Genomic DNA, 26,251 nt, shown 5'->3' with positions numbered 1-26,251 from the left:
GCTTCTCTTTCTCTCTCCAACTGTCTAGGTGCCAAAAGAAACCAATGAAATCCGGGACTCATCTGCTCAGGTATGACTCTTCTGCATTGCTTCAGGGGGTATGTGCAGGGAGCTCCCCTCTCTATGTCTCCCTGTGTCTCACCACCATAATCTCTCCTGGATAAATGAGCAACCAATGGGGTAAAAAGCCCAAAGAATTCATCAAGGCATCTACTTATTTTTCTTGCCATGTCTCCCGTTAATGGTTTGAGTGTAACTTGATGTGTCTTGGAGCTGGAGGTCGAGGAAAGTGTTTAGGTGACCTTCCCGACCAGTTACACTGAGCCCAAGAGATGTGGCTTGAGGAAGGCAGTGATGAGATGGATGAGGCCACTCTGTGCACAGGATCTGCCTGTGAGCCTGGCTGGGATTGCTTGGAGGGGAGGAAGCAGAGAGGCTGGCAGGTCTCTGCATGGTACAGGAGAAAGCAGGAGGCTGATGGCTGCGGCTTCTGCCCATGTGTAGGGTACTGTGCATGGGGAGGACTTGCTGTGGTTGAGGTGGGACAGGCTCAAGCTCTGCAGTGGAAGAAGTTGGTTGTGATTCTGGGGGTTAAAGCATCACAGTTCCTTGGCACAGCTCCATGTCTGGTGGTGGGAGAGGGGCAGCTGCTCCCTGCTTCATGGGACTGGAGGCTGCTGCTTCCCCATCAGAGCTGCTCTCTCTCGGTGGGAGCTCGGAGCACGTCTCCAGCTCCTCTGCATGCATAGGGGGCTGAGTGCTGCACATCCTTTATGTTTCTGCTGTATTTGGGATCTCTGGCCAGGGTTCCTTGTTCAAGTCCTTGCAAACAGCCATCCTGAGGGGGAAAGCTGCCAGCAAATGTAAAATGAGATCTGTGTGTGTATGTGAGCAGAACGATTCTGTCTGTGCTCCCCTCACCCTCCCAGGCATTGCTGTTAACTGTTTGGGGATGGTCTCTGCTCTCACTCCTGGCTTAAACTGCCTTGCTACATCTTATTACTTCTTTGTGCAGCTCGTGCCTCTCTTCTGGCAAAGTGGCCTCATGCAGCAGGGTTCATACCCTGCTCCGGTGCTGGGTGACACAAGGGTTGCAGCAGTACAGGTGAGCGTGCTGCTGGTGAGCTGATGAGGCTGCTTGTGGGTTGGATTTGTGATGGTGATAATGAACTGAGATGGCAAAATCGCTCCCCTGAGCATGTCAGGATGATGGTCTCTTCCCTGCAATTAGTCCTCAAATCCTGTTGGATCCTGTTCAGGATGTGCTCCCCCATCCGATGCTCTTCTCAGGGCGACTGGTGTGAATTGGTGAGATGCTACCTTAACAAGAAAAGTGATGAAATTCATAGGCCCACAGGGGAAGAATAAGGATATTCTGGATTGGGGACAAATTGGGTTTTCAAGCACTTAATCAGCACCAGAGAGGCCTCAGGGTCTTTGGCGTGTGAATGTATTAAGAGAAAGCAATGCGCTGCTAACGCGTTGCAGTGTGACAGTAATGAAGAGCAGATCAGCTCTGCCGCAGGGGTACCTCGAAGCAATGCTTTGGAATTACACTCCCCATGCCCTTGTTCCTAAATCAGTGTATCAGGGAATTCCTTCTTTACTGATTAGAGCTAAATCGTTACGGAAGGCTAGGATGGTGGTGGGGAAGTGGATAGAAGTGGATGAAGGCACTAGATTAGCTGGCTGTTACTGGTAGCCTAAATTATGCCTGAATGGCGGTCTCTTCCTTCTGTGGATTTGTTATTTTGAGGGGAAGATTGTAATTTATGAGGAATGCTTGAGACAGGGATGGTATTGAACCCCTTCTCCTGCCTTTTGTCTTCTCTTTGTCTGCCTGTACTAAACATGAGCAGAAGGGCTGAGCTGATTACCCCACTAAATGGCTTTTTCCAAAGCAAATTAAATTGGGATCCTAAAGCCATTCAACCAAAAGTCAAATAAAGCTGAAGTCCCACTGGGTTCCAGCGAGACAAAAATTCACAGGTTTAACTCTTTGGACAGTTCAAACTGCTGCTGAGATTCAGCCGCCTGATACCTAAAGGGGCTACAGGAAACCTGGAGAGGGGCTTTGGACAAGGCCAAATGAACCAGAAGTGTGCTGGGAATGTGCTTGTCTCTGCTCCTGCACTTGTGTGTGCTTAACAGGAGACTCTTGGGTGACACAATGCAGGCAATGCACAAGGTGCCAGCAAAGAACATGGAGCAAAACGAGCTTGGACATCACTGACCTGGATGGCAAAACAGAGTATTTCTAGTGAGGTTTTGTTGTCATCGAGTCTGAGTTTTAACTAAAACCTCTTTTTTTGTTGAAGTTTGAATATATCAAATGTACAGGGTAAAAGATTTTACTTGACAGGACTTTGCAAGCTTTTGATCATACTGAGAAACATTCCAGTTGAATAACGCAAATCACGATGTGGTGCTTTTGATGATTAAGAGAATTCATATGCAAAGAAGAGAGGAAAAAAGCTTGGGATTTTTTATGGAAAAAGAAATCCTGGCTCTACTTCAGCTTTAGGAGAAAGGTCCATCTTACAGATGGTTTGGGGAGCAGTAAATGGAGGTTTAACTGCTAATTTCTTGTTAGCACCTTTGATTGCTTAATGTTGAACTACCAGAGCATCCTTCCTTTAAATCAGAGTAGTCCAAAGCCTATGTCCATGTATCTCAGGCACCTGAAGGCTTCTGAAGCCAGTTTCTTAGGTAGGATAAGGTGTCTGTGGGTAATTTATTTCACCTCAGATCCACTGTGTGATAAATGTGATGGAGTGTGCTGGTCTGAACCGTGGTGTTTAACCACCACCCCAGGTCAAAGCCATAAAGTGCTATTCCATCCAACCGAGTCCTGAGGCATCCTGTAGTGAGAGTTACAGCTGCTCTGCAACCCTTTATGATCTGACCTTCTGCCTGGCTTCAGGGTTTGTGCCCTTGCTGACTTATGGCTTTCCTTATGGCAGGAGTATTGCAGCAAGGGCATGGCTTGATCCGCAGCTTCATGGGACATCTCGCTTCCCACCGGTGTTTCATGTCTGTGGGTTCATGGCTGTGTGCCTGGGGCAGCCACATCTGGGTGCAATGCAGCAGCACTGCCCTCTGTCTGAAGCCCACCTAGAAACGGGCTGGAGGAAAGGCACTGGTGCTGTTTGAGCAGGGGGAGTCCTTCAGAGTCTTTCCAGTCCGATTGTGGCCCCTGGGTGTGGAGCTTGCAGGGATGTTCAGGCTTTTGGGTTGCTTCATTTTGATTGCCTGGGTGGGATACCAGGGAGCCCTAACCCCCCCCCCCCCCCCCCCCCCCCCCCGTGAAAACAGGGCACTTCTGAGGTGTCTCCAACAAGAAATCATTTCTGTTGTGTATTATTATTTGCTTACAGCATATTCACTTCCCAAATCCAGCACCTGCCTGTCATATACCATAGAATCCCAGACTGGTTTGGCTTGGAGGGATCTTAAAGCCCATCCAGTTCCAACCCCCTGCCACGGGAAGGGACCCCTTCCACTGGAGCAGCTTGCTCCAAGCCCCTGTGTCCAACCTGAAACTCATGAGCAAGGTTCCCTACCCTTGCTCCCATGGAGCAGTGATGTGGGGCTCACTGTCCTGAGCTACTCCAGTTCTGATGGAGCAGATGTTCTCGGCACACAAGAGTCTGCACATCTGGCCCAAAGCAAATAGAGGAGGACAGTGATGCCTCAGCTGAGGACTGCAGCCCTGTGCACCTCTCTGAGGAAACAGCCACTGGTGCAGAGCAATGAGGAAGCACCAGAAGAGGCTTCTCTTTCATCAACTCCTGCTGTGGATGCTGCAGATCCAAAGGTATAATAATGACCTGGTCTAATGCTGAACACAGCCCATTGGATTTCCTGGTGATTATTCCTCTAAATCAGTGCAGCTTGCTTAGCAAGGAGACCAGCCTTGATTTGCAACTTCCTCATTACCACCTTCCAGGGACCTGATGCAAAATGTGCTGGAAAAAGCAGTTTAAATTGTCTTTCTCTGACCTTAGGTTTATAAATCACATTTTACCTTTGTCTGTTGAATAAAAGAAACTTCTATTAACAAAAATGTGTTTCCTGAGAGAAGACCCTAAGCTTTGAAATACATGTTCCTTTGCCTGGGCTAGCTGGAAGCTAGGGCAGTGTGTCATGCTGGTTGTCTGAGCTCCTGTAGACACTTAGGCTTCAGGCTGGGTTTTAACCTCTTCACCATTTCGGACATCAGCTGAGGTTCTGGATCATGGTATCAACCTCTACCACCAGCAAAGCCCTATGGAAGTCCAGGATCATTACATCAACACAGTTATCTCTCCAGCAAACACTCATCATCTCCTCAGGCAGGATACCAAGTTAGTTACCCAGCAGCTCTTTGCAAAGCCATGGCGCTAATTACGTTATCTGTGGGTTCTCTATTAATGAGCCCCGTATCATTTGCTCTGTTATTAACGTGGGTTCTACGTGAGGGAAGAGGTCTGTAATTGCTCAAGGCCTCCTGTTTGCCTTCATTTTCTCCCTCGTATTGGCACAACATGAAGCCTTTTCCCAGTTCCCTGGAGCTCCCCCAGCTTTCCGAGCCAAACTGGGAAAAATCAGCGCTCATCTTTGGGAGAGCCTGCTATTTTAATGCTGTTTTGCTTGCATTATCGGGAGTGGATGGAGAAACCCCTCCTCCTTGGCACTGCTGGAATGGGAAACATTTTGTTGTCATCTGCGTTGTCTGAAACATGGGCAGAGATTTGGCTTCCCACACTGCTGATGGTGGTTTGGACATGTCCACGTGGCAGGGGACCATGATGAGGATGCTGCAACAAGGGATGTGTGTGTCAGACACTTCTGTATTTTCCTTGTCCAAGCTGATTTTCTGCAGATCATAGACTCTGCATTGCTTTTAGCACATGCTAATTCCTTTTTCCTTTTGTTTCATCATTCTTAATGGCTGCTTTCAATTTGTGCTCAGTCCCATAAATGATTTCAGGGGGGTTTCAACCCGCATCCTTCTGCGTCCGCTCTCATGCCTTTGGACAACTCCTGAGCTGTTGAAAGCAGATCCCAGTTTGTCTTTCTCAGCTGGTTCTTTAAATTTGGCTTACTTAAAGGAGCAAGCATCTATGCTATTGATCTTGGCTTTTTGTTCTGTTTATACAGAACCAGGGTAATTCAGTCATGATTCCTTGTGCCTGAGAGACTGCTTTAGCTTAGAGACCCATTTCCCTGAGCTCACCAGATGAGAGTTTCCAGTCCAGACCTTTCCCATGCCAGATGGTGAAGTGGAATTAAAAACTGCTTGTCTGCAATGTGTAGGAACATGATTCCATGTCAGTGCAGGATGCCAGGGCTGGAGTCGGCATTCCCTGGCTGCTGTGTGGCCTATGGACTCGTTCTGTGCTGGCTTCACCTATTAAATACATGAATGATTCAGCTTCTGCCCGTGCAGTGCTTCACAGGTTGTGGTTTGTAAGATCTGGGCACCTGGTGACAATAACATTTGTACCTGGTCTTATAGGGAAGTAGGGTTCAGGCTTCCCATCGTGCTCTTCCTCACCTGGTGCCATCTGTGCTTGGATGTCTCATCCCAGCCTGGTTTGTGTTAGAAGGGACCTTAAAGCTCCTCCAGCTCCAACCCCTGCCACAGGCAGGGACCCCTTCCACTGGAGCAGCTGCTCCAAGCCCCTGTGTCCAACCTGGCCTTGAACACTGCCAGGGATGGGGCAGCCACAGCTTCTCTGGGCACCCTGTGCCAGCGCCTCAGCACCCTCACAGGGAAGAGCTTCTGCCTAAGAGCTCAGCTCAGTCTCCCCTCTCTTGGGCAGGTTCAAGCCATTCCCCTTGGCCTGTCCCCACAAGCCCTTGTCCCAAGCCCCTCTCCAGCTTTCCTGCAGCCCTTTTAGGCACTGGAGCTGCTCTCAGGTCTCCCCTTCAGGAGCCTTCTCTTGTCCAGGCTGCCCCAGCCCAGCTCTCTCAGCCTGGCTCCAGAGCAGAGCTGCTCCAGCCCTCGCAGCATCTCCATGGCCTCCTCTGGACTCCAACAGCTCCAGGTCCTTCTTTTTTGTCACCCTGTCTACAGGTGACTTCCCTTTAAGAACTGGCTGGTTTAGCTTTGCAGACCTGATCCAGAATCTTTTTAATCCAGGCCTCCCTCTCTTCTCTGCCTGTCAAATTATTTGGGCTTCATGGGTTTAATCCTGCAGCCCCTGCAGTGCCCCATGGAGCAGAGCGGTGCTGGTACCATTAATGTTTCTCTTCAGGATATACAGAACAAGGCACCAAGTTCTCTTCCAAGTGGCCATAGCTGAGACTTCTCAATATTGTGGTTGCAAAACGTGTTTTAAAGGAATTACCACTTTGGATCAACATTGGTTGGAGGGAGAAATACAGCTCAGGTTGGAATGCTGAAGTACTTTGATTTTAGCTTCTTTCCCCACCATTGAGGGTATATTTCAAGCCTCTCTTTAATAAAAACAAAACCCCAAAGCAACAAATTGTAACGTCAAAACCACATGAACTCGCTATGTAGTTTTCTGGACGAAAAAGCCTTATATTCTTTATTTCACCTCATAAACCACAACCATGTCTTTATATCCTCTCCAGGGACTGCTGTGCTGAGAGCAAATATTCCCCTTGTTCCCTCTGAGGCAGCTGCTGTCCTGTGTGACACTCTGTCAAATCATTTCTGCCTATTGATGTTCATGGGCTTCATCATGCAGCCCCTGCAATACCCCATGGAGCAGAGTGCTACTGGTACCTTGTTTATAGGCAGTTCTGTATCTGCGGACATTTGTCCCCTTCTTAGGAGCTTGTCTGGGGCATATAAACAAGGAGCAGAGCTGCTGAGGTTCTCCCCACAGGGGCTCCTCAGGTCTGTAGGAGGCCTTGGCAGCAGGGCTTGCTCTGTGGGGCTGAGCACTGGTCCATCATGGCTCAACCATGCTGATGCTCATGAGCACCTGCATGGATACAGGCTCCAAACCTGGTGCAAAGCCTCCTTGCAGCTACATGGGGCTGGGTTGAAGGTCTGGCTTGCAGGATGAATGGCGATATCAGAGCAGGCTGGGTTTGCATCAGGGACCCCATTTTATTGTGCCTTCAGGCACAAGGACATCAGCATCTCGGGGGGAGCAGTGGTGAGGATGTCTACTGCTGGTTGTGGGGTGAAGGGGTGCTGTTTAGAAACCTTCCCTCTCATTTCCTTAGAGATGCCTTTGCTGATTCATCTCACTGGGTTTAATGGCACCCTTTTACAGCATCTTTGCCTGGGACTTTCAAGGTGTCTTTAGGCATCAGGTGGCTCTTTTTACCAGCAAAAAATAATACTAAAGAAACGATTCCTTGCACCAGCCCATTGATTTCAGGAGCTTTCTTGCTTTCTTGCATTCACATGGCAGCCCTGGAACCCCGAGCCCAGTCTCCATGGCAGCAGCCAGTGCTGCGGATGAGACATCATCCTGGAAAGCCAACCAGCACCTCCTGGCTGGGAGCCCTGGGGATCAGCCCCTGGGATGCTCCTGGGGCAGTAACCGCCTGGATACTGCACCTTGGTGCTCCTTCTAGGAACGGGTGCATGTGGTTGGCTCTGTTCAACCTGTTCTGTGTGTGAGCAGGGAATGCAAAGCTTTTCCCTTTGCTGTAGCAGCTCATGCCTTGAGCTTGTCCGTCCTTTCCTTTGTGAAACTGGTGAATCCCTGCAGTGGGAAAACCTGGAGCTGCTCCTGTCCTTCTGCTCCTTCCCCCAGCCCCCTGCTTTGATTCAGTGTCCAAATCCTGCCTTTTCTGCCTCTGTTGGGTGCTTTTATTTCCTTGACTTGTGTTAATTATTAGCAAAGGCCTTGGCTAAAAGGAAGTTCCAGGTTAGAGAGGGGCTGACGTGAAGCCAATGAATGGGTCTCCTGCAACCACAGGTCCTGGTGGGCACCCACCTGGGGTTTAGGTTGGGAAATGGTGTTGATGTCCATGATCTCAAGATGGAGCTTGGAAAGGAAAGGTCCCTATTTGCTCCAAAAGACATTAGTCCCTAATCAAATGAAAGAAGAAAATGTCTCTTGTGGTGTTTCCTGCATCCTTGGGTGGCTCAGGATGGGAGCCTGCAGCAGATCCTGGTATCCAGATCACAGCAGCCTGGTTTTTGTTCCACCTCAAAGGAAACATTTTCACTTCCCCGTTGAAAAGCCTTTCCTTAAAGTCCTGAATTGCTGTGGGTCTGTTTGTGAATTAAAAGGTTGGTTCCAAAGTAAAAAGACAAGAAATTTCCTTTGGCTGAAGAGGTCATCCTACAAAATGGGCTGGAAACAGTAAAATCCAAAGCTAAGGAGTCAGTTTTCAATACTATTTTAATTGAAGCTGACAAATAGGCCAAGAACCTGCCCCAGTAGCTCTCATTTCTATTGGTTTTCTTATGTGCCAAACCCAAAATTGAAGCATGCAGCTGGGATTGCAGAGGGTTTAACTGCTGTGTGTGGTGCAGGAGGAGCATCTGTTGCCTGGTCCTCACCGCCAAGCATCCTTTGTGCCAGGAGGAGGATGGGGGGTTATAAATTAACTCTCTCTGCCTCCATTCCAAGGTGAATGTTCAGCCCCTTTCACACTTCAGATGCTCCTCTCGAGGCTCCCAGCTGCTGGAGGCTTACAAATAGCACTAAATGTGTTTGGTGGGCAGATGCTGGAGTGAGTGGTTATGGAGCTGCCTTGGTTTTGCTGTGATTTGCTAACAAATGATGCAAGCTCTGGAGTTGTTCAGGGAGGAAATTACGGCATGTTAGTTATAGAATCATAGAATAGTTAGGGTTGGAAAGGGCCTTAAGATCATCCAGTTCCAACCCCCCTGCGACACCTCACACTAAACCATGCCACCCAAGGCTCTGTCTAACCTGGCCTTGAACACTGCCAGGGATGGAGCATTCACAACCTCCCTGGGCAACCCATTCCAGTGCCTCACCACCCTAACAGTAAAGAATTTCTTCCTTATATCCAGTCTAAAACTCTGCTGTTTAAGTTTGAACCCTTTACCCCTTGTCCTATCACTGCAGTCCCTAATGAAGTGTCCCTCCCCAGCATCCCTGTAGGCCCCCTTCAGACACTGGAAGCTGCTCTGAGGTCTCCATGCAGCTTCTCCAGGCTGAACAGCCCCAACTTTCTCATCCTGGCTCCATATGGGAGCAATAAGCTCCTTGGGCAACCCCGAAACTCCTCCTGAACAAGCCATGGGGAAGGTGAAATGCAGTGGAACTATGCCAAGCATCAGCTTTGTGTGTGTGTGCGTTGAGGGGTTATGGTAGAGCCAAGGGCACCTCAGCTGATGGTCTGCAGGGTCTCCAGGTCTGCCCCATGCTCTGCAGCTCATTCCAGAGGTGGATGTGGGTCTCCTTGCTGGGGTTGGGCCAAAGGGAGTGACCCAGCTGCCTGCAGGTACCTTTGGGTCCCCTTTGGCTCCTCTCATGCTCTGTGGGAAGATGGCCTTGCAGGGGATGTGGTTGCTCTGATTTTAAGGCATACAAATGATGGAGTCAGGGTTTGGCCAGGATGCTTTTGCTGTTGCTCCTTGATTTCTTGCCCAAAAGGACCTTGTAAAGTGAGTCAGGGGTTATTAGTTTAGGGTTGGGGAAAGGAACGCTGGTTTGGAGTTTGTGTTACAGCTCTATACTGACCATCACCAGCTATCAGCTTAAACAGGAACAGGACCACAAACTGTTAGTTGAAGCTAATGACAAGGGGGCTCATAACTGGATTTGAAATCTGGTTTATATGTTACACTGAAGGAGGTTTTACCCTCAGGTAATCGAATCCACTGGTTCTGGTCTATCTGGGTAACTAATGTGATCCAGGGTGCTGGTCATCTCTGCAGTGCTGGGTGATGTGTCTGTCATTAACCCCTTGGGTCCCTATCCTGACACTGGTAGTACTGTGTAGCAAGGGAAAAGGAAAGAAACGGTTCTGCTGTGTGCTAAGAGGCTGCAAGAGGGGAAAAGCCTCTTGTAGCAAGGGCAGGTTTCTGCCTTTAATCAACTCAGGTTTCACAGCCTTGCTTTGCCTTGGACCCAAATGCAAAGAGAGGGAAGGGCTGTACCTGACCATGTGTGTGATGGGAAAGCACTGAAGGATCCTGTCTTGTCCTCCTGAGAGCCTGTGCTGCCCCGAGGGACTGCAAATGTGACCTTGCATGGGGGCAGCTGATGTCTGTCCTCACCTTCCTCACATGCTATATGGCTTCAGGCCCTATTCCTGCAACTTTGGGCTTGCAAAGGCCATGCCTGAGGGGTTGGTGAGCTGATGTCTGGGGGTTCCTTGGGGTTTGGATATTATGTCCAGGAGGAAGGATGTAGGGTTAGAGGAGAACACGGCTCCAGGTCTACACTGGTTTGCTTCCAGGGATCTGTGGATGCTATCACAGGGGTGTTCATTCCTTGGTTGTTTCCTAACATTTGTGAACGGCTTAAACTAAACCACAGGGGGTTCTGCTGGGAAGATGTAATGTTCCACATGGAGTTGCTGGTTATCATAGGATCTCAAACTGCTTTGTGTTGGAATGGACTTTAAGCTCCCCCAGCTCCAACCCCTGCCACGGGCAGGGACCCCTTCCACTGGAGCAGCTTGCTCCAAGCCCCTGTGTCCAACCTGGCCCACAGTTCTGAGTGGGAAAACACTGGATGCAACAGACGGATGTGATAGCATCCACAGAGCCCAAACCCAGGATTCTCAACCCCTCCTCCTTGGTGCTAGGCTGCTTCTTGCCTACTTAACAACTGCTGCAAACACTGTTCTTTGAAGATAATGGCTGTTAATGACATTTGGGGTATCAGCAAAAATCCTGATGCTAGAGGAATGCTGCTCCTTTGGCTTGGGACATAGCACTGGCCAGAGGAGCAGAGCAACCCCAACACATCCCCATTACATCTTACTTTGGGGGGGGGGGGGGAGGGGGCAAGTGTCTTTCTACAAGTGTGGTGGAAAATTGTTGTTAAGAGCTGAGGAAATGGGAAAATTCCTGTTTCCCCCCATTCCATTTATTTATTTATTTTAAAATTTATTTTTTTATTATGATTTTAGGTTACTTATTAGTATTACTTCAGATTGCAGCTGCAGCGATTAAACAGGGATCAGGTAACACCAAGACATGGATGTGACTCAGGGTGGGTTCCTCTGGTACCTACACACAGCGTAGATACATCCCTCATGTATGTACCTACCGCAGCATCAGAGGGACCAACAGAAATGGGTGCTCTGAGGGCCTGGCCATCCTCCTGCTATGGGTGTGAGGATGGAGCTGCTCTTTGGAGGCATCCAGGGTTGTGTCCCTGGTTGGTATCAGCAGCAGTTGCTGGCACTGATGATTTTTTAGGAGGATGCTTATTTGCCCTTATTAGGACTTTAAGTGATGTGTTTGGGGTAGATTTGGGGAGGGGAAAAAGGCCAAAATACTTCATTTTGATATTAAAAGAACGAAAACAACATTTTTTCTGATTTGAGATGGATTTTAGCTTATAAAATCGGTGGTGCAGGAAGGCTTGGAATCAAAGTCAATTATAGTGAATCAGACAGAACAAAGATATCCCCCCCCCCCAAATCTGTACAATTGAGCAAGGAATTTCAGCTGTTTTTAACAGAAATTCCTCAAATTTGACATCTGAAGTTGAAAAACTAAGAATTTCCATTTTTCCTCCCCCCTTGGGATGGGAAGAGGTTGGCGATCTCCAGTCTGATCGTACCATTGTCTTTGGATCTCCTCAGCCTCCCATGGCACCCCAGAAGTGGGGCTTGTTTGGAGCCATCTCCCCTGTCCCAACAATGGGTTCTTACCTACAGAATCACCACTTCTGGCAGTGAAATTGTTGGGTTTTTCCACTTCCTATTGATCCAAAGAGTGCTCTCAGGCAGACATGTGCCTTGGGTCCATGGTGCTGAGCAAGACCAGAGCAATGGATTCAATCAACACAAGCTGGGATGGGAAGGATGCTTCCTATCGCCTTGAACCTCCCTGCTCCTTTTGCAGCCCCGCAAGGCAACCATGGGCCTGCATCTCCCTCTAGTGACTTCTCACAGACTATCTCCTCATGAGCTGCATGGCACCAGCCCCAAGGAGCCCCCAGCCAGGGCTCAGGTCCCACCCGGCTCTTCTGGGTACCATGGGTACACGGTACCAGGTTGTCCATGTCCCATGGAGCTCAGTGGGAGCCTGGAGCACGCTCTGAAGGGGGGGGTGGGATGTGGGGCTGATGGGGATGGTTCCAGTTGTTCCAGGGGAGGTGAAGGTCACTCACACCCCCCAGCCAACCAACCCAATGCTGGACCTGTGTACATGTGTCTCCCTGGGCAAGCCCATCCTGAGGCACTTGCACTGGTGCTGGGTGTGTGATGTGCATTTGAAGTACTGGTGTTTCTCTACAGGTTAACTCCTTTTCCACTCCTTTGCCTTGAGCACAGACACTTCTACCAACGCTGCAGTGTTCCTCCATCCCTGGGCGGTATCTGGGCTCCACTGGTGGTTGTAGGGCTCAAGGATCCCTTGGGACCTGCATTGTCCTGCAGGGACCATTTGAAGTGGTCCTAGAGACAGAGGGAAGATGTGTGGTGGGAGCTCCTATCCAACCTGCCTGTACAATTCCCCCTTGGAAGAGGCACAAGCAGCACAATCAAAGGCTGAAGGGGCCTGATCACTGGTGTAACTCTATAGGTTTGCTTTAGTGTTTGCTCTCAAGGTTGGGTTTCTCTCATGGTTTTCTCTATGGGCTCTTCTTACGATGCTCTTCGAGCAGAGAAAACAGGGGGGGTCATTGCAATGGCACTGTGAGGAGGAGGCTCATGGGTCAGGGCATGGCCCATGCTGACAACGGGCTCATGTCCATTGTGGAGGATGGGTTTTGTGTTGGTGGCTGAACTGGGGTGGAGGAGCTGCCCTGGAGCTCACAGGCCATGGGCCACCTCATTCCAGCAGCAGCATTCCTGTACATGGGAAGTTAAGAAGCACGAGTGTGATGAATGGGGAAGGGGAAAAAAAAACAGGTGAAAACATCAGATTTCAGGTTTTCCTTCTTCTCTGCCAGGATTCCAGACTCACCCATTCAGATTTGACCCTGGGGCTCCCTTGGATGCAGGAGGATGCCCAGGAGACCCTCAACATCCCCCCTGATGGGAGCACCCTGACTTCACCCCGCGCCACTGAGATGCCCTCAGCTGAGGAGGAGGAGAGCAGTGTTTCTGTTGAGGAGGAAGGCTTTGAGCTGTTGAACTCCACCTACAATAAAATCACCGGCCCTGGCAGGCCTGGGCTCAGCAGGGCCAACCCGTGGGTTCCTGGTCGCTCCGGTGAGTCCAGAGTCATGGAATGGTTTGGGTTGGAAGAGACCTTAAAGCTCCTCGAGCTCCAATCCCTGCCACAGGCAGGGACCCCTTCCACTGGAGCAGCTGCTCCAAGCTCCTGTGTCCAACCTGGCCTTGAACACTGCCAGGGATGGGGCAGCCACAGCTTCTCTGGGCACCCTGTGCCAGCGCCTCAGCACCCTCCCAGGGAAGAGCTTCTGCCTTATCTCCAGCCTGAACTTCCCCTGCTTCAGTCTGAACCCATCACCCCTTGTCCTATCACTACAGTCCCTATGAACAGTCCCTCTCCAGCATCCTTGTAGCCCCTTTCAGATGCTGGAAGCTGCTCTGAGGTCTCCACGCAGCTTCTCTTCTCCAGGCTGAACAGCCCCAATATTCTCAGCCTCTCTCCCACCACGATGCCTGATACCTGATGGTGCATTTATCCACCCAGGCTCCTCCATCAAAGCACCGAGAGCAGCCAAGAAGGAGCGAGCCCCCAACCCCTGGGAGGAGAACGTCACCACGGAGAAGCAGATGGGTGATGTGGGCACCCGGCAGCAGCTCCTGCCCGGCAAACCCGGTGATGCCATCACTGACCTGGACATGCCTTCCACCTTCACCAAGGTCTCCCCATTACCACATCAGGGAGCTGCCCCCAAAGCAAAGGTGCCCAAAGTTCCCTTTGGGTCAGGGTCAGCAGAAGGTCTCCTGCAGTATCCTCCATCAGCAGCCAGCCCTGTTGTGCCAGGGCTTGGGGACAGCACTGCCCGCCCTGTGTCACCGGAGGCACATAGGCAGCAGGGTCACATCAAGCCGGGACCACCAGGGCTGCCAGGACCACCGGGGCTGCCGGTGAGTGCTGGAGGGCTGGGATGAGTTCTGCTGGTGCTGGTTCCCCTCTGGAGTGGGTGGTGGGTGCAGGGTGCTGGTGCCAGAGCTCCCCATGGGGAAGCAGGCAGGGAAATCTCTGCACAGGCAGCGTGGGCTGTGCAATAGCCTGGCCCTTGGAGGGGGTTTGCTGATGTCCATGAAGAAGCTTCAGTGGCAATTGGAGAGGAGATGATTCCATTGTCCCCCTTCCCTAGAGATTGGTCTCAAGTAATTTAACCACATTGTTGGCTTTCAGGTTACCTTGGATCTTTCAGATCCCTTCCAACCCCAACCATCCCAGGGGCAGGCTGAAGGGCTCAGTGTGGGGCCAAGCTGCCTCTCCAGACCCTGTGCTCACACCAAACCCCAGGCCCATGGAGCTGCTGGCATTGCTTGTCCATCACTTCTCTACCACTGCGATGTCCCCAGATTTGTGGTGGTTCAAAGCAGAGCGTTGAGATAAGCTTTGATTGTCAGATTGTTCATCCATCATAGTGGATGGAAAAATGGGAATTCAAAGAAAAAGGTAAACTTAGAACAGACGAGACTTCATGGAGGTTCCCAGTCTTCAGTGGGAAGTAGCTGAAAATGGTTTTATATATTTTCATAGGATCCCAGCCTGGTTTGGGCTGGAAGGGACCTTAAAGCGCATCCAGTTCCAGGCCCCTGCCACAGACAGGGACACAACACAAACCAGCATTCCCCAGTGCCAAAGCTGCTTCTGGACATGTAGCTTAGCCTTTATACCCATCCCATCAGCACAGGGCAGCAAGGGCTGTGTCTGTGCTAGGTGGGAATGACTCCAGTGGATTTCCAGGCTCGGACAAGGCTGTTTGTAAGCTCACAACAAAAAGCAGCTGTAATTGAAGCCATCAGGTCCGCAGTAGATGCTGTGCTGCAGCCTGGCGTGTTACCAGCCTGGCTGACATCTTCCAGATGGATTTCTTTATCAGGCAAAGCCAGGATCTCCATCTGTCTGTCTGGACAGATGCTCTGGTGAGCCCTGAAGTGGGGTCACTGCTTGGCTCCGTGTGCACTTTTGCCTAGAGAGGGACTGGATCAGATCTCACACAAGCCACAGATGTCTGCATTCTCCTCCAAACTACTGTGTGAGCGTGTGGCCCTGATCCAGCTTTACGGGATCGTTTCCTTACACCTTCCCTTTCCACACCAGGTGTTGGAAATTCACTCCTGCACCTTGGAGTTATGGTGTGGGGCACTTCTGTGATGGGTGCTGAGCAGAGCAGGAGATCAGGAAGGAAGCAGCATCAAATAGGGTGATGCTCTTTGAGACTTGGTGCTGCTGCTAAAGGAGCTCAGCTCCTGTTTCCCTGTGGCCACGATGGCCATAGCAGGGGTCACCCAGACACACCCCTGGTTGTGGGGGTCTCTCTTTGGGGTGACCCCACTCTTCTCCTTTGCTTTTCAGGGCTGTCCTGGGAGGCGTGGACTGGTGGGACCCAAAGGAGACAAAGTGAGTATCGAGGAGAGCACGAGGTGTAGGGGCTGCAGTGAATACATGGATGGTTTGGGTGGCTCTCATCAAGAGGGCACTGTGGGACTCTGTCACCTGGAGGAGGGATACTGGTGGGCACCCCTTCTGCATCCTCCAGCTCCTCTTGGGGGAACATGTCCTGTAGCATCGTGTTGGGCAGACCCAGGCTGCCCTTCCTGCTCTGGGAACCCGGTGCACAGCACCCTGCATGGCACAGCTGGGTCCCCTGCTGCACGCAGCATTGCCTAGTGCACTGGCAGATGCTTGGAGATGCCCGGATTAAGGGTGGTGCCTCAGTTTCCCCCCCCCCCCAGTAAACCAGCATGAGTGCTCCTAACCACCCTTGCATGGGAGTTTCCATCCTTCCCAAGCTGCAGATGGGCAAAATCATCGCTCGACAATGTTACTTCTGTGTGCATTGCCTTCAGTACCTGTGGCACTGAGATGGGTTTGGGCACATCCCAGAAGCTCATTCCTTTTGCTTTCCCTGTCACCAGGGTTATTTAGCCCTTAAGAGCTGGTTTGAACCCAGGAATGTGCCCAGACCCCACTTGGAGGCCGATTTGAGTGTCCAGCCTGTGTTGACTGCCTTTATGGAGCTGCCCTTCTCTCTGCAGGGGTACCCTGGTGCCGTGGGGCGCACAGGCCTCCCGGGTGACCCAGGACCCATGGGCATCCCTGGTGTTCCCACCATTGTGCTCTGGAGGAACTCCAGGGAGGACTGGCAGAGCTTCACGGTGAGTCACAGCCCTGCACGTGGGGAGCTCCATGGCCAAATCCCCACCAGCGCCTGCTCTGCTGGGATGAGAGCTGGGAGGAAGGGTTCCCGAGCTTTGAGGTTCCTAATCTGTTGGGATAGAGGGAACGTGCCAAGGATACAGGTGTAGCTCACTGGGAATGGCTCTGCAGGCAGATGAAATGGGATCAATGTGCACCTCATTTACATCCTATACTCACACAGCTATTCCCTTGTGACTGATTGGGAGATCTTGGGTTCCTGTGGTCCACACGCACATCCATGACCTCCCTACCATGGTTCATGCCCTACCTCTGTAGAACAGGGAAAAAAGAAGGTCTTAAGTCATGCAGAAAGCAGCTCCTCTCCTGCTCTGCGTTGCTGGTTACAGAGCATTGCTCCTATTTTCCACCATATCATAGAGTCATAGACTGGTTTGTATTGGAAGGGACCTTTAAGCTCATCCTGTCCCAACCCCTTCCACAGGCAGGGACACCTTCCACTGGAGCAGCTTGCTCCAAGCCCCATCCCTGCTGTGTGCCGTGGCTCTGGCTCACATGGTTTGTGCCCATCGAGCTCCTTGCTGTGATGTGATACTTCCTCACCTGAGCCCTGCTGCAGTGGGGACAGTGCTTGGGGTGCTGCAGAGCCCCCTGCACTGTGGGAGCAGTCACTGCAATGACCCAGCCATCCTCACCCAGGTGCCCCATAGTGACTGCTGAGATTTAGTTCATTTCAAACCCCTCTCAAGCCTTGCGTGGGCCGGGCAGGGCAGTACCTGAAGGCTCTGGGTTACTGATGCTTGAGGGACTTCACCGACCTGAGGCTGGAGCTCCCTGGAGCAGGGATGCGCTGTGCATCTGCAGTGTCCCTCTGATGGCACTGCAGCATCTCCAGATCATACCAGCTGCTCCAAGCAGAGGCCGGGGAGGGTGGCTGCAAATCAAACTGGTGCCAGGGGCACAGTAATGGGCCAGGATCAGGGCTGCAGCCCTCTAAAAGCTTCACTGACCTTGGGCAGGACATTAGACTCCTCTTCAACTCATTCATCTGCTCCAGGGCAGATGCCTTCAGTGCTGGCCAGTGGATACAGTGAGGAGCATCTCTGCTCTGCCAGCACTGCACCACGATGCTGGCTGCAGGTAGGAGCTGGGCAGTGGTCCTGTGCTGGCCTGAGCTTGGACTGACCAACCAGAAGCCCTTGGGCCAGTCCTGCCTGTTCAGTTTGGCATTGGATTGGATGAAAGCAGCTGCAGGAGATCAACACCTGCCATTGCAGAGATCAGATTCCTCCTGGGAAGTACAGGAAAGCTGATCACTGGGAGAATCTTGGTTGACCTGTAGGACCTCCATGTTCTCCTGGCATCCTGCTGCCTTAGAGCTGGTGCTGTGCTGTTACCAGTGCTCACACACTTACTGCAGGCACACAGTGCTGGACCAGAGCAAACAGGGGTAGGAGAGAGTGAGCTGGAAGAAGCCAGCAGTGCTGGAGTGCATCCCTATGCCTGTGCCAGGGCTACCTCCTTCTTTCTAGGGTGTTTGGGGCAGACATCTCCGTAATCCCATTGTCAGGGCACACTTGCAGCTCTTTTCAGGCTGTTCATGCTCTTTGCTCCGCACACTCACTCAGAATTGTCTGGTTTTCCCTGCCTCCATATGGAAAGGGGCCTCAGGCTTTGTCCTTCCTCAGGAAGAAACACGCATGCCTATGGATGCTGCCATGGACCGCGATTCCTTTGGTGTAGCACCACCTTTGGTGCTGAGGTGTTGGGAATGCTGCAGGGAGCAGAGGAGCTGCTATGTGCTTGGAAAGGAGCTGGAGTGATCCCAGGGCCTGGATGCTGGCTTCTGGCCCGGGGCTCTTGGCAAGGAGCCGATCTGGAGGGGAAGGAGGTGAGGGGCACCCACAGCCTCAGTGGGCTTTGTGTCTGAGCCCCATTGACCCCGGCAGCAGGAAACAGGAGTGGTGAATGTGGGCTGGGCTTGGCTAAGCTGGGTTGAGATAGCACAAGGTGAAAAGCTGATGCTGGCTGCTGTCAGGAAGGGGGGGTCTGCTGCTGCAGCCCCCCATGTCTGATGGGATGGAAAAATGCAGCTTGGAACAGGGCAGCTGTTGTGAACAGAGGGATTGTGATCTGGGGGCTGCAGGGGTTTGTCATTGGCTCGGCATATGGACGTGCAAGTCAGAGGAGCCACCTCTCAGCCTGGGGGATGTAACAGGATGGACCCAGGTAATGGTCCCCCTGTGATGGACTGGGAAAACAGGGAACATCAGTGACTTCCCCAGAGCAGTTACAGCTCTTGGGATGCTCAACAGCTGCTTCTGCTCCATCCTGGTGGAACAAGCCATGGGAACTGGTCAAAACAAGAGGGATGTGGAGCTGAGCGAGCCCAGAGGAGGCCATGGAGCTGCTGCGAGGGCTGGAGCAGCTCTGCTCTGGAGCCAGGCTGAGAGAGCTGGGCTGGGGCAGCCTGGACAAGAGAAGGCTCCTGAAGGGGAGACCTGAGAGCAGCTCCAGTGCCTAAAGGGGCTGCAGGAAAGCTGGAGAGGGGCTTGGGACAAGGGCCTGTAGGGACAGGCCAAGGGGAATGGCTTTAACCTGCCCAAGAGAGGGGAGACTGAGATGAGCTCTTAGGCAGAAGCTCTTCCCTGTGAGGGTGCTGAGGCTCTGGCACAGGGTGCCCAGAGAAGCTGTGGCTGCCCCATCCCTGGCAGTGTTCAAGGCCAGGTTGGACACAGGGGCTTGGAGCAGCTGCTCCAGTGGAAGGGGTCCCTGCCTGTGGCAGGGGTTGGAGCTGGAGGAGCTTTAAGGTCCCTTCCAACGCAAACCAGGCTGGGATCCTGTGATTCTATAACCTGCAGAGCTGTCTGAAGGGGTTTCCCTGACCTGCACAGGGGGACAGATCCATAGGGAATCACTCCCCATCCTTCATCCCCTGCTCATTATCCCTCCTTCCATCATCCCACTCCCCCAGTCAGAGCTGCAGCAGCAAAGCGCTGTCTATTTCCTGCTGCAGTTGCAGAAGGCAGCTGATTCTCTCCCCTCTCCTTGGCATCTGGAGCTCTGAAACAGAGTTCACATCGCCGGTGGGATTTTTACCCCCCTTTCTTTCAAAGATTGGGGTTTTTTATGTGAAGCCTAATGAAACAATATCCTGTCCCGAGTGAATCCGAGTTCACGGATTCCTGAGACAAGGCAGAAGCATTGGCCGTGCTCCAACACCCCAAAACCCAGTTTGAGCAGCTTTTGAGGGAAATGAGAACTGGCTGGACAGGAAGACCATGCCCTGGTCCTGGCAAGGACTGCACCCGTTTGCTCCTGGTAACCAAACTGTGATCAACTGGGAAGGACAGAGGTGCCTGGTGTGGTGTTGGAGCAGTTCAATGCCTCCATCCATCATCCATCTGTCATCCATCCATCATCCACCCCCAGCACCCTGCTCATTATTAGGAGCATTCCCATATGTTGAAAGCTCTGTGTTTAGTTTGAGGAATGAGCTCCTTGGCTCCTTCCCTTCTCTCTCTTCTGGTATATTTGGAAGGGGGACAAGAGGGGGGTTCCCAGCACCCCCAAGCCTAAAGCTGGGGAGCACGTGGGAATCCTGTCCCTCCAGCTACTTGGGGTTGGGGTGATGAACAAGGTGGGGGGCTTTTCTTTGCCTTTCATGCAAGGGAGGGTTTGGGGGACCTGCCTGGACCATGTGCCTGGGCTCACCTTGGGGAGGAGGTGGAGGAAAGATGGGATTTGACTCTTGAGCATCTGGCTTGTGGTTTGGGAGGGCAGGAGATGTGCTGGAGATGGGGACTACAAGGATGCAGGAGAGGGGCTCTTCATCAGGGACTGTAGTGATGGGACTAGGGGTGGTGGGTTCAGACTGAAACAGGAGAAGTTCAGGTTGGATCTAAGGCAGAAGCTCTTCCGTGTGAGGGTGCTGAGGCGCTGGCACAGGGTGCCCAGAGAAGCTGTGGCTGCCCCATCCCTGGCAGTGTTCAAGGCCAGGTTGGACACAGGGGCTTGGAGCAGCTGCTCCAGTGGAAGAGGTCCCTGCCCGTGGCAGGGGTTGGAGCTGGAGGAGCTTTAAGGTCCCTTCCAACACAAACCATTCTATGAGTCTATGCACTGTAGATGTGTTGGAGATAGACATCATTTTGTTTCCTTGCCATCACACAAATCCTGGGGGAACGTGGCTTGGAAGTGTGTGGAGAAGATGCTGCTCTATGAGATTCTACATTGGTTTTGAAGTACAATGGGATTAGCTGTGACTGTGATTGGATTATCTTACCTGTGGTTTTTGAGTGGGCTTTTTCCCCTCTTTGTGGCCATCTGGTCTCCTGACCAATTAGAAGTACCTGAAAGATATCCTTGATGGAAGCACCAAGGAGAAATCCCCCGGCCACAGCTGCTCCAGGGCTTTGGATGGGGCTGGTTGGGATGAGATTTACCACCTGGGACAAACTGCAGTGTGCAAACAACGAGTTTAGTCCATGCTGGGCTAAGGGTGGTGGTACCTGCACTCATCAACACCACGATGCCAACCTTTACACATGCTGTGGGCATCTATCGGGGAGCTGAACTCAGACTTGACAGGCGAGCTCTCTTGTCTTAATTTGCTGATAAGGCCAAGGTAGTTCCTTATTTCCTACACATTGTCCCTGGATTAAGCCTGCTCCTGTGACTTGAATACACATAGTATAAAAAGAATCAGTGAATTAGAGGATTGCTTCATTGCTATGTCCTCCAAAACAATGGGAAACATAATCTGAAGCAGCAAAAATGGATTTAGGCCTTATTTATTTATTTATTGCATTTTGCTTTTTTCCACATTCTTCTTTCAGCAATCATCATTTTACCAGCTCCTGCATGCTGGCTGGCCGGTGAGTATCACTGCCAAGTACCTTACCCCATGGTTTGCGTTTTCTCTTGGGTCAGCTGCGTTTCCTTCCCTCCAACCCCTTTCCCAATGAGATGTGCTTTACCAATGTGTCTCTCTTTCAATCCAGAGGAAACCCGGAGCCCCTGGGCCACCAGGGCATCCAGGGAGAACAGGAGCACCTGTAAGTAAGAAACCCCTATGTCCTCTGTGTAGCTGGGTGATGCTTGATGCCCTGGGCAGGGACAGAGTCCATGTCACCAGTCACTTGCACTGGGCTGCCCTGGAAAGGGTCTGTTTCTGGCGGCTCCTGGAATGCTGTAATTAGGGCTTTGGGATTGTGTTTCAAAGAAACCCATTGCTTGTCTGCTTCCCACCAGAGTGCAGGTGATGGATGACACCAGACTCCCTGGGTTGCATTGGCAAACGCAGCCTGTGTCTCTGCCAGCTGAATGATGCTGGCTTATCTTCCCCAGGGAATCAGGTTCCTGCCCTGTGTTTGTATGGGGATCATGTGGAACCCTCCCAGAGGCACAAAACCAAGCCAAGGAATGGCTGATGAAGCATTTGTGCAGGGCCAGCCTCAGGCTGGTGGCTCTGCAGCCCCCCGGATGCTGGGTTGTGCTTTCTCCCCATCACCCCCACTGGCCTCAATGGCATGAAGCAAAGGAAATGAAGGCAAAACTCCCTGTCCTGACCTTCCCTAGAGCATCACAGGACAGGGGGAAGTGGATCTGTCACCACCTCCAAACGAGCCCTGGCCACAGAGCCCACAGGAGTGGTCAGGGTGTGCTTAGGGATGCGAATCCTCTGCTCTGCCCTGTGTGAAGCTGCCTCTGTCCATGTTGTCCTCCCATTATGGCCTCCGTGAGCTGCTCTTGGCATGGGCAAGATGGAGGGGGACACATTTGGTGACTTGATCCCTGTTTGTGCACAGGGACCCTGTGGAGAGCCAGGAGAGCCGGGGGAGAAAGGCCGCCAGGGGTACACGGTGAGTGGGGTCCTGGGGAAGGGGTGCAGGGAGAGCCCAGTTTGAGATGTTCAGTGTGTGGCTGTGCTGGGGGATGCTCGGACACCCTGACCCTCTTGGATCAAGCCCTGGAGCTGGGGGTGAGGAAGAACTGCAACAGGCAGGTTTGGTGCCTGCTTGGGAGCTGGGCAAGGAAACGGGTGCCTGGTTTGAAGGGTTGTGGGAGCACAGGCTCATGGCAGAATTCCATAAAATCCCAGCCTGGTTTGGGTTGAAGGGACCTTAAAGCTCCTCCAGCTCCAACCCCTGCCACGGGCAGGGACCCCTTCCACTGGAGCAGCTGCTCCAAGCCCCTGTGTCCAACCTGGCCTTGAACACTGCCAGGGATGGGGCAGCCACAGCTTCTCTGGGCACCCTGTGCCAGTGCCTCAGCACCCTCACAGGGAACAGCTTCTGCCTTAGATCCAACCTGAACTTCCCCTGTTTCAGTTTGAACCCATCACTCCTGGTCCTATCACTGCAGTCCCTGATGAAGAGTCCCTCTCCAGCATCCTTGTAGCCCCCTTCACACACTGGAAGCTGCTCTGAGGTCTCCACACAGCTTCTCTTCTCCAGGCTGTACAGTTCAAATGTTCTCAGCCTGTCTTTGGATCACTCCCTGCCCTCTCATGTAGCCGGACACAAGTTGGCACCATTGTCCCAGCATTCCTCTGCCTCTTGCTCATTTGTTCTGGTTGCTGCTGGGCTGCTCTAAAGGGACAGCAGAGCCCATCCTGCTGCTCCTCATCTCCCTGCTGGAGCAACCATCAGCCCTCCAGTGTTTCCCACCCTGCATAGCATCTCCCAGCAACCTTACCCATGGCACTGTGGTCCCCTTGGCTCCCTCTCAGCAATTACCTTCCTTTCCTCCTGCCATCGTTGTCACCATGGCTTCCTCTTCAAAACTGGACTTGCTTTTCCTCTGGCTTGAAAAGAGGAGCCAAGGAAGGCTGGGTTTACATGAACTGATGCTGAAGGCACCAGGACATGGGCTGGTTCTGGCAGTTGTGTTGGATCTTTGAGTCTCTGGCTATGACAAAAGCGAGAGTGGATTCAGGCACAGTGTGTCTGCTCTCCATCACACATCCTGCTCCTATTGTCCTATCCCACTCCCCTGCAGCAGGGATGCGCCCCAGGGATGCTGTTTTACCAGCTGTCAACATCTGGAAGGCATCACTGGCTCTGTTAAGGCTGTTGAGTGTAAACACCAGAGTCTTTCAGTGCAGCTCAACCAAGAGGTGCCAAAGCTCTTCTCAGTCTTCACATAAACAGGATCCAGGGAGGGAGTCAGCAGTTTAGGGGGGATTAGCACAGGAATGGAAAAGAGCAAATTCTTTCCACCCGTCGCAGTCCATCTGCAAGCCCAATGGCTTTGGGTTGAGGGGCTGTGTCATGGCCACAGCCCTGTCTCCATCCCCCTGCTCTCCTGCTCTTGCTTTGGCATCTCCTGAAGGCTCTAAGGGGTAGGTTTCCTACCAGGAAACCCAGCTCAGTTTTGGGCTCAGCTCTTGACCATCCTGGGCTGGGTTTTGTTGAGCTTCACGTTTCTAGACCATGGGCCAAGAAGTCTTTGATGCCTGTTGAGGCTCCAACAGATCTCCACTCTCTGCTCCTATTGACCAAGGGATGCTGATGGGATGACAGCAGGGGTGAGGAAGAGGAGGAGGGATTTCATCTGCCTGCATCACTCCTGAGGGCACATGGGGTTGGGTTTGCCCATGGTTTGTTCTGCGTCTACTGAGGCTCCTCTGCCCCAGAGCACAGCCCAAGGTCTCCAGTGCAACCCAGGTCTCCTTCCTGCAAGATGCAAAGAATAGTATTCCCCAATGGCAAAGCACAAAGAAATATTCCCCAAAGCCAGGACTGGATGTGGAATGGGGCAAAAGTGCTGCCTTTTGGGCTGATGCCTCAAACATACATGGCCACCAATGAGCTATGGGGATGAGCACGGCTGTTCGAGATGCTGAAGGCCTTGGGGAGGGAGATGGCAAAGCAAACCTGCCCCAGACAAGCTGTTGTATTTTCACAACCTCATTCCTCACTTGCAACTCCACCTCCCTTCAGACTCTTTTAGCCTAAAACAAAGCCCAGTTTTTGGACTTGGCCAAATGTCCCTGAGTTGTTGAGAAATCCAAAAAATCAAAGGGATTTGAAGGGAAATCTCCTTGTTCCAGACTCCTTTATCCTGCCTTAATTCACAATTGCCAGTGAGCTAAAGGGTAAACACAAGCTACCCTCAAGCTTTAGCTGGGGATGCCCAGCCCAGAGAAATCTGCTTAGGCTCTTGCATCTTTTGATGCCAGAGAGGAACTCTTCATCACAGCCTGTAGGGACAGGCCAAGGGGAATGGCTTTAACCTGCCCAAGAGAGGGGAGACTGAGCTGAGCTCTTAGGCAGAAGCTCTTCCCTGTGAGGGTGCTGAGGTGCTGGTACAGGGTGCCCAGAGAAGCTGTGGCTGCCCCATCCCTGGCAGTGTTCAAGGCCAGGTTGGACACAGGGGCTTGGAGCAGCTGCTCCAGTGGAAGGGGTCCCTGCCCGTGGCAGGGGTTGGAGCTGGAGGAGCTTTAAGATCCCTTCCAGTACAAACCAGGCTGGGATCCTGTGTTTCTGTATGGGAAAGCATCAGAAATGCCTGGAGTGTTGGCTCCAACGCTAAGAAGCAGATGGAGAAGGCTTTCACTTGACCACTTAATGCACTGCTTCTTGCTGGCCTTCCGCTTTGTGTCCTGCTGGTTCTGGTTGGAGATCCTGTGCACATCCACATCCCAGTGCTGGGATGCACGAAGCTTCTCCCCCAGCCATCCCTCCCCATGCCCTTGTGAGGAGGCAGGGGCAGGCAGGGCTCAGGGTTTCACTCACTGGTGTCATCCTGAAGAGGATATTTCACATCTCTGTGCTGGGCTCTTCCCCCGCAGGGTGAAGCCGGGCTCCAGGGCTCTCCAGGACGCTCCGGTCACCCTGGCTTGGATGGCAAACCTGGCTTGGATGGGAAACCAGGGCCGTGGGGGATGCCAGGAGAGCAGGTGAGCCATGGGTGAGCAGGGCTATGGGGCACCAGTGCTGGGATGGGGAAGCTGCAGCCCCAAGCCTGGATGGAGGATGGTGGCAGGGACTGGACCAGGGCTGGGGCTCTCAGCAGCTCCCAGTGCAGTGGGGCTGGAACTGGGTATGGATGGGAAGCACTGGGCAGCCCCTCAACTGCTCTGCTCCTTCCTCCCTCTCCGCAGGGGCTGCAGGGCTTCCAGGGTGACCAGGGGCTGACTGGGGAGAAGGGAGAAGAGGTAAGTGAGCTCTCACTGCTCCAGTTCCAGTGCAGGCACTTGATGCCAACAGCAAGAGCTCTGTGTTCCTGGCTCCACTGGTACTGCTCCAGCAGTGCCTGGTACCCACATCCCTGTGTGTTCCAGCAGCTGGGAAGCCAGGATGTAAAATGTCCATAGAAAGACTACATACTGGTGTCTTGACACCTTTGTTTCCCCCCTTTCTAAGTGTTAGTTATAATTTTGAGGACATTTTGGCTCCTACTCAATCTGATCATTATGGGATGTCTGAAACCCAGGGTCTTCCTTTTGAAACAGCAGTGCCATGTGGTTTATCATCTGTCTTTCCTGACCCATGCTTTGTGATGCTTGTGAGCATCATCCCAGCATCCATACAGAGCATCTCTTTCCCTCTCCATGCTTGAGCACTTGGCAGCTGCTAACCCAGGAAACATCGAACCACCCATATGGGCCCATGAGGTTTTCTTTCCCTTCCCCACTGCCTCAGTGTGAAGCTCAGGGCACTCAGTGCCCTCCAAGGCACAGGCAATGGCCATGGCCCTGCCACAGCGCTGCCATGGGGACCCCATCCCTGTCCCCCTTGCATGTGGCGCGGTGCAGCACCAGCTTGGCATGCAATGGGGTGGTCCTGTTCTGGAGACAAGCCAGGCTTTGCTTCTGGGGTGCCTCATCCAGCACAAGCTTGAGGGTTCCGTCCCCTG

The 26,251-nt window shown here is 52.4% G+C and overlaps 1 protein-coding gene across 1 annotated transcript in view; it reads left to right on the top strand.

Moving 5' to 3' along the window:
* LOC117436806 (collagen alpha-1(V) chain-like) overlaps nt 1-26,251 on the top strand; it is a 59,918-nt gene that overhangs the window by 33,453 nt on the left and 214 nt on the right. The window contains exons 6-15 of the mRNA XM_034067746.1: nt 29-70; nt 13,029-13,290; nt 13,739-14,139; nt 15,587-15,631; nt 16,270-16,389; nt 21,226-21,264; nt 21,391-21,444; nt 22,198-22,251; nt 25,185-25,292; nt 25,497-25,550. Coding sequence (XP_033923637.1) covers nt 29-70; nt 13,029-13,290; nt 13,739-14,139; nt 15,587-15,631; nt 16,270-16,389; nt 21,226-21,264; nt 21,391-21,444; nt 22,198-22,251; nt 25,185-25,292; nt 25,497-25,550 — 1,179 coding nt within the window. The remainder of the gene's footprint in view (nt 1-28; nt 71-13,028; nt 13,291-13,738; nt 14,140-15,586; nt 15,632-16,269; nt 16,390-21,225; nt 21,265-21,390; nt 21,445-22,197; nt 22,252-25,184; nt 25,293-25,496; nt 25,551-26,251) is intronic.

The sequence above is a fragment of the Melopsittacus undulatus genome, chromosome 11, assembly GCF_012275295.1.
Source record: "Melopsittacus undulatus isolate bMelUnd1 chromosome 11, bMelUnd1.mat.Z, whole genome shotgun sequence".
Taxonomy (NCBI): Eukaryota; Metazoa; Chordata; class Aves; order Psittaciformes; family Psittaculidae; genus Melopsittacus; species Melopsittacus undulatus.
Note: the sequence above shows the minus strand (reverse complement) of the source record. Positions and strands in the feature narration are given on the sequence as shown.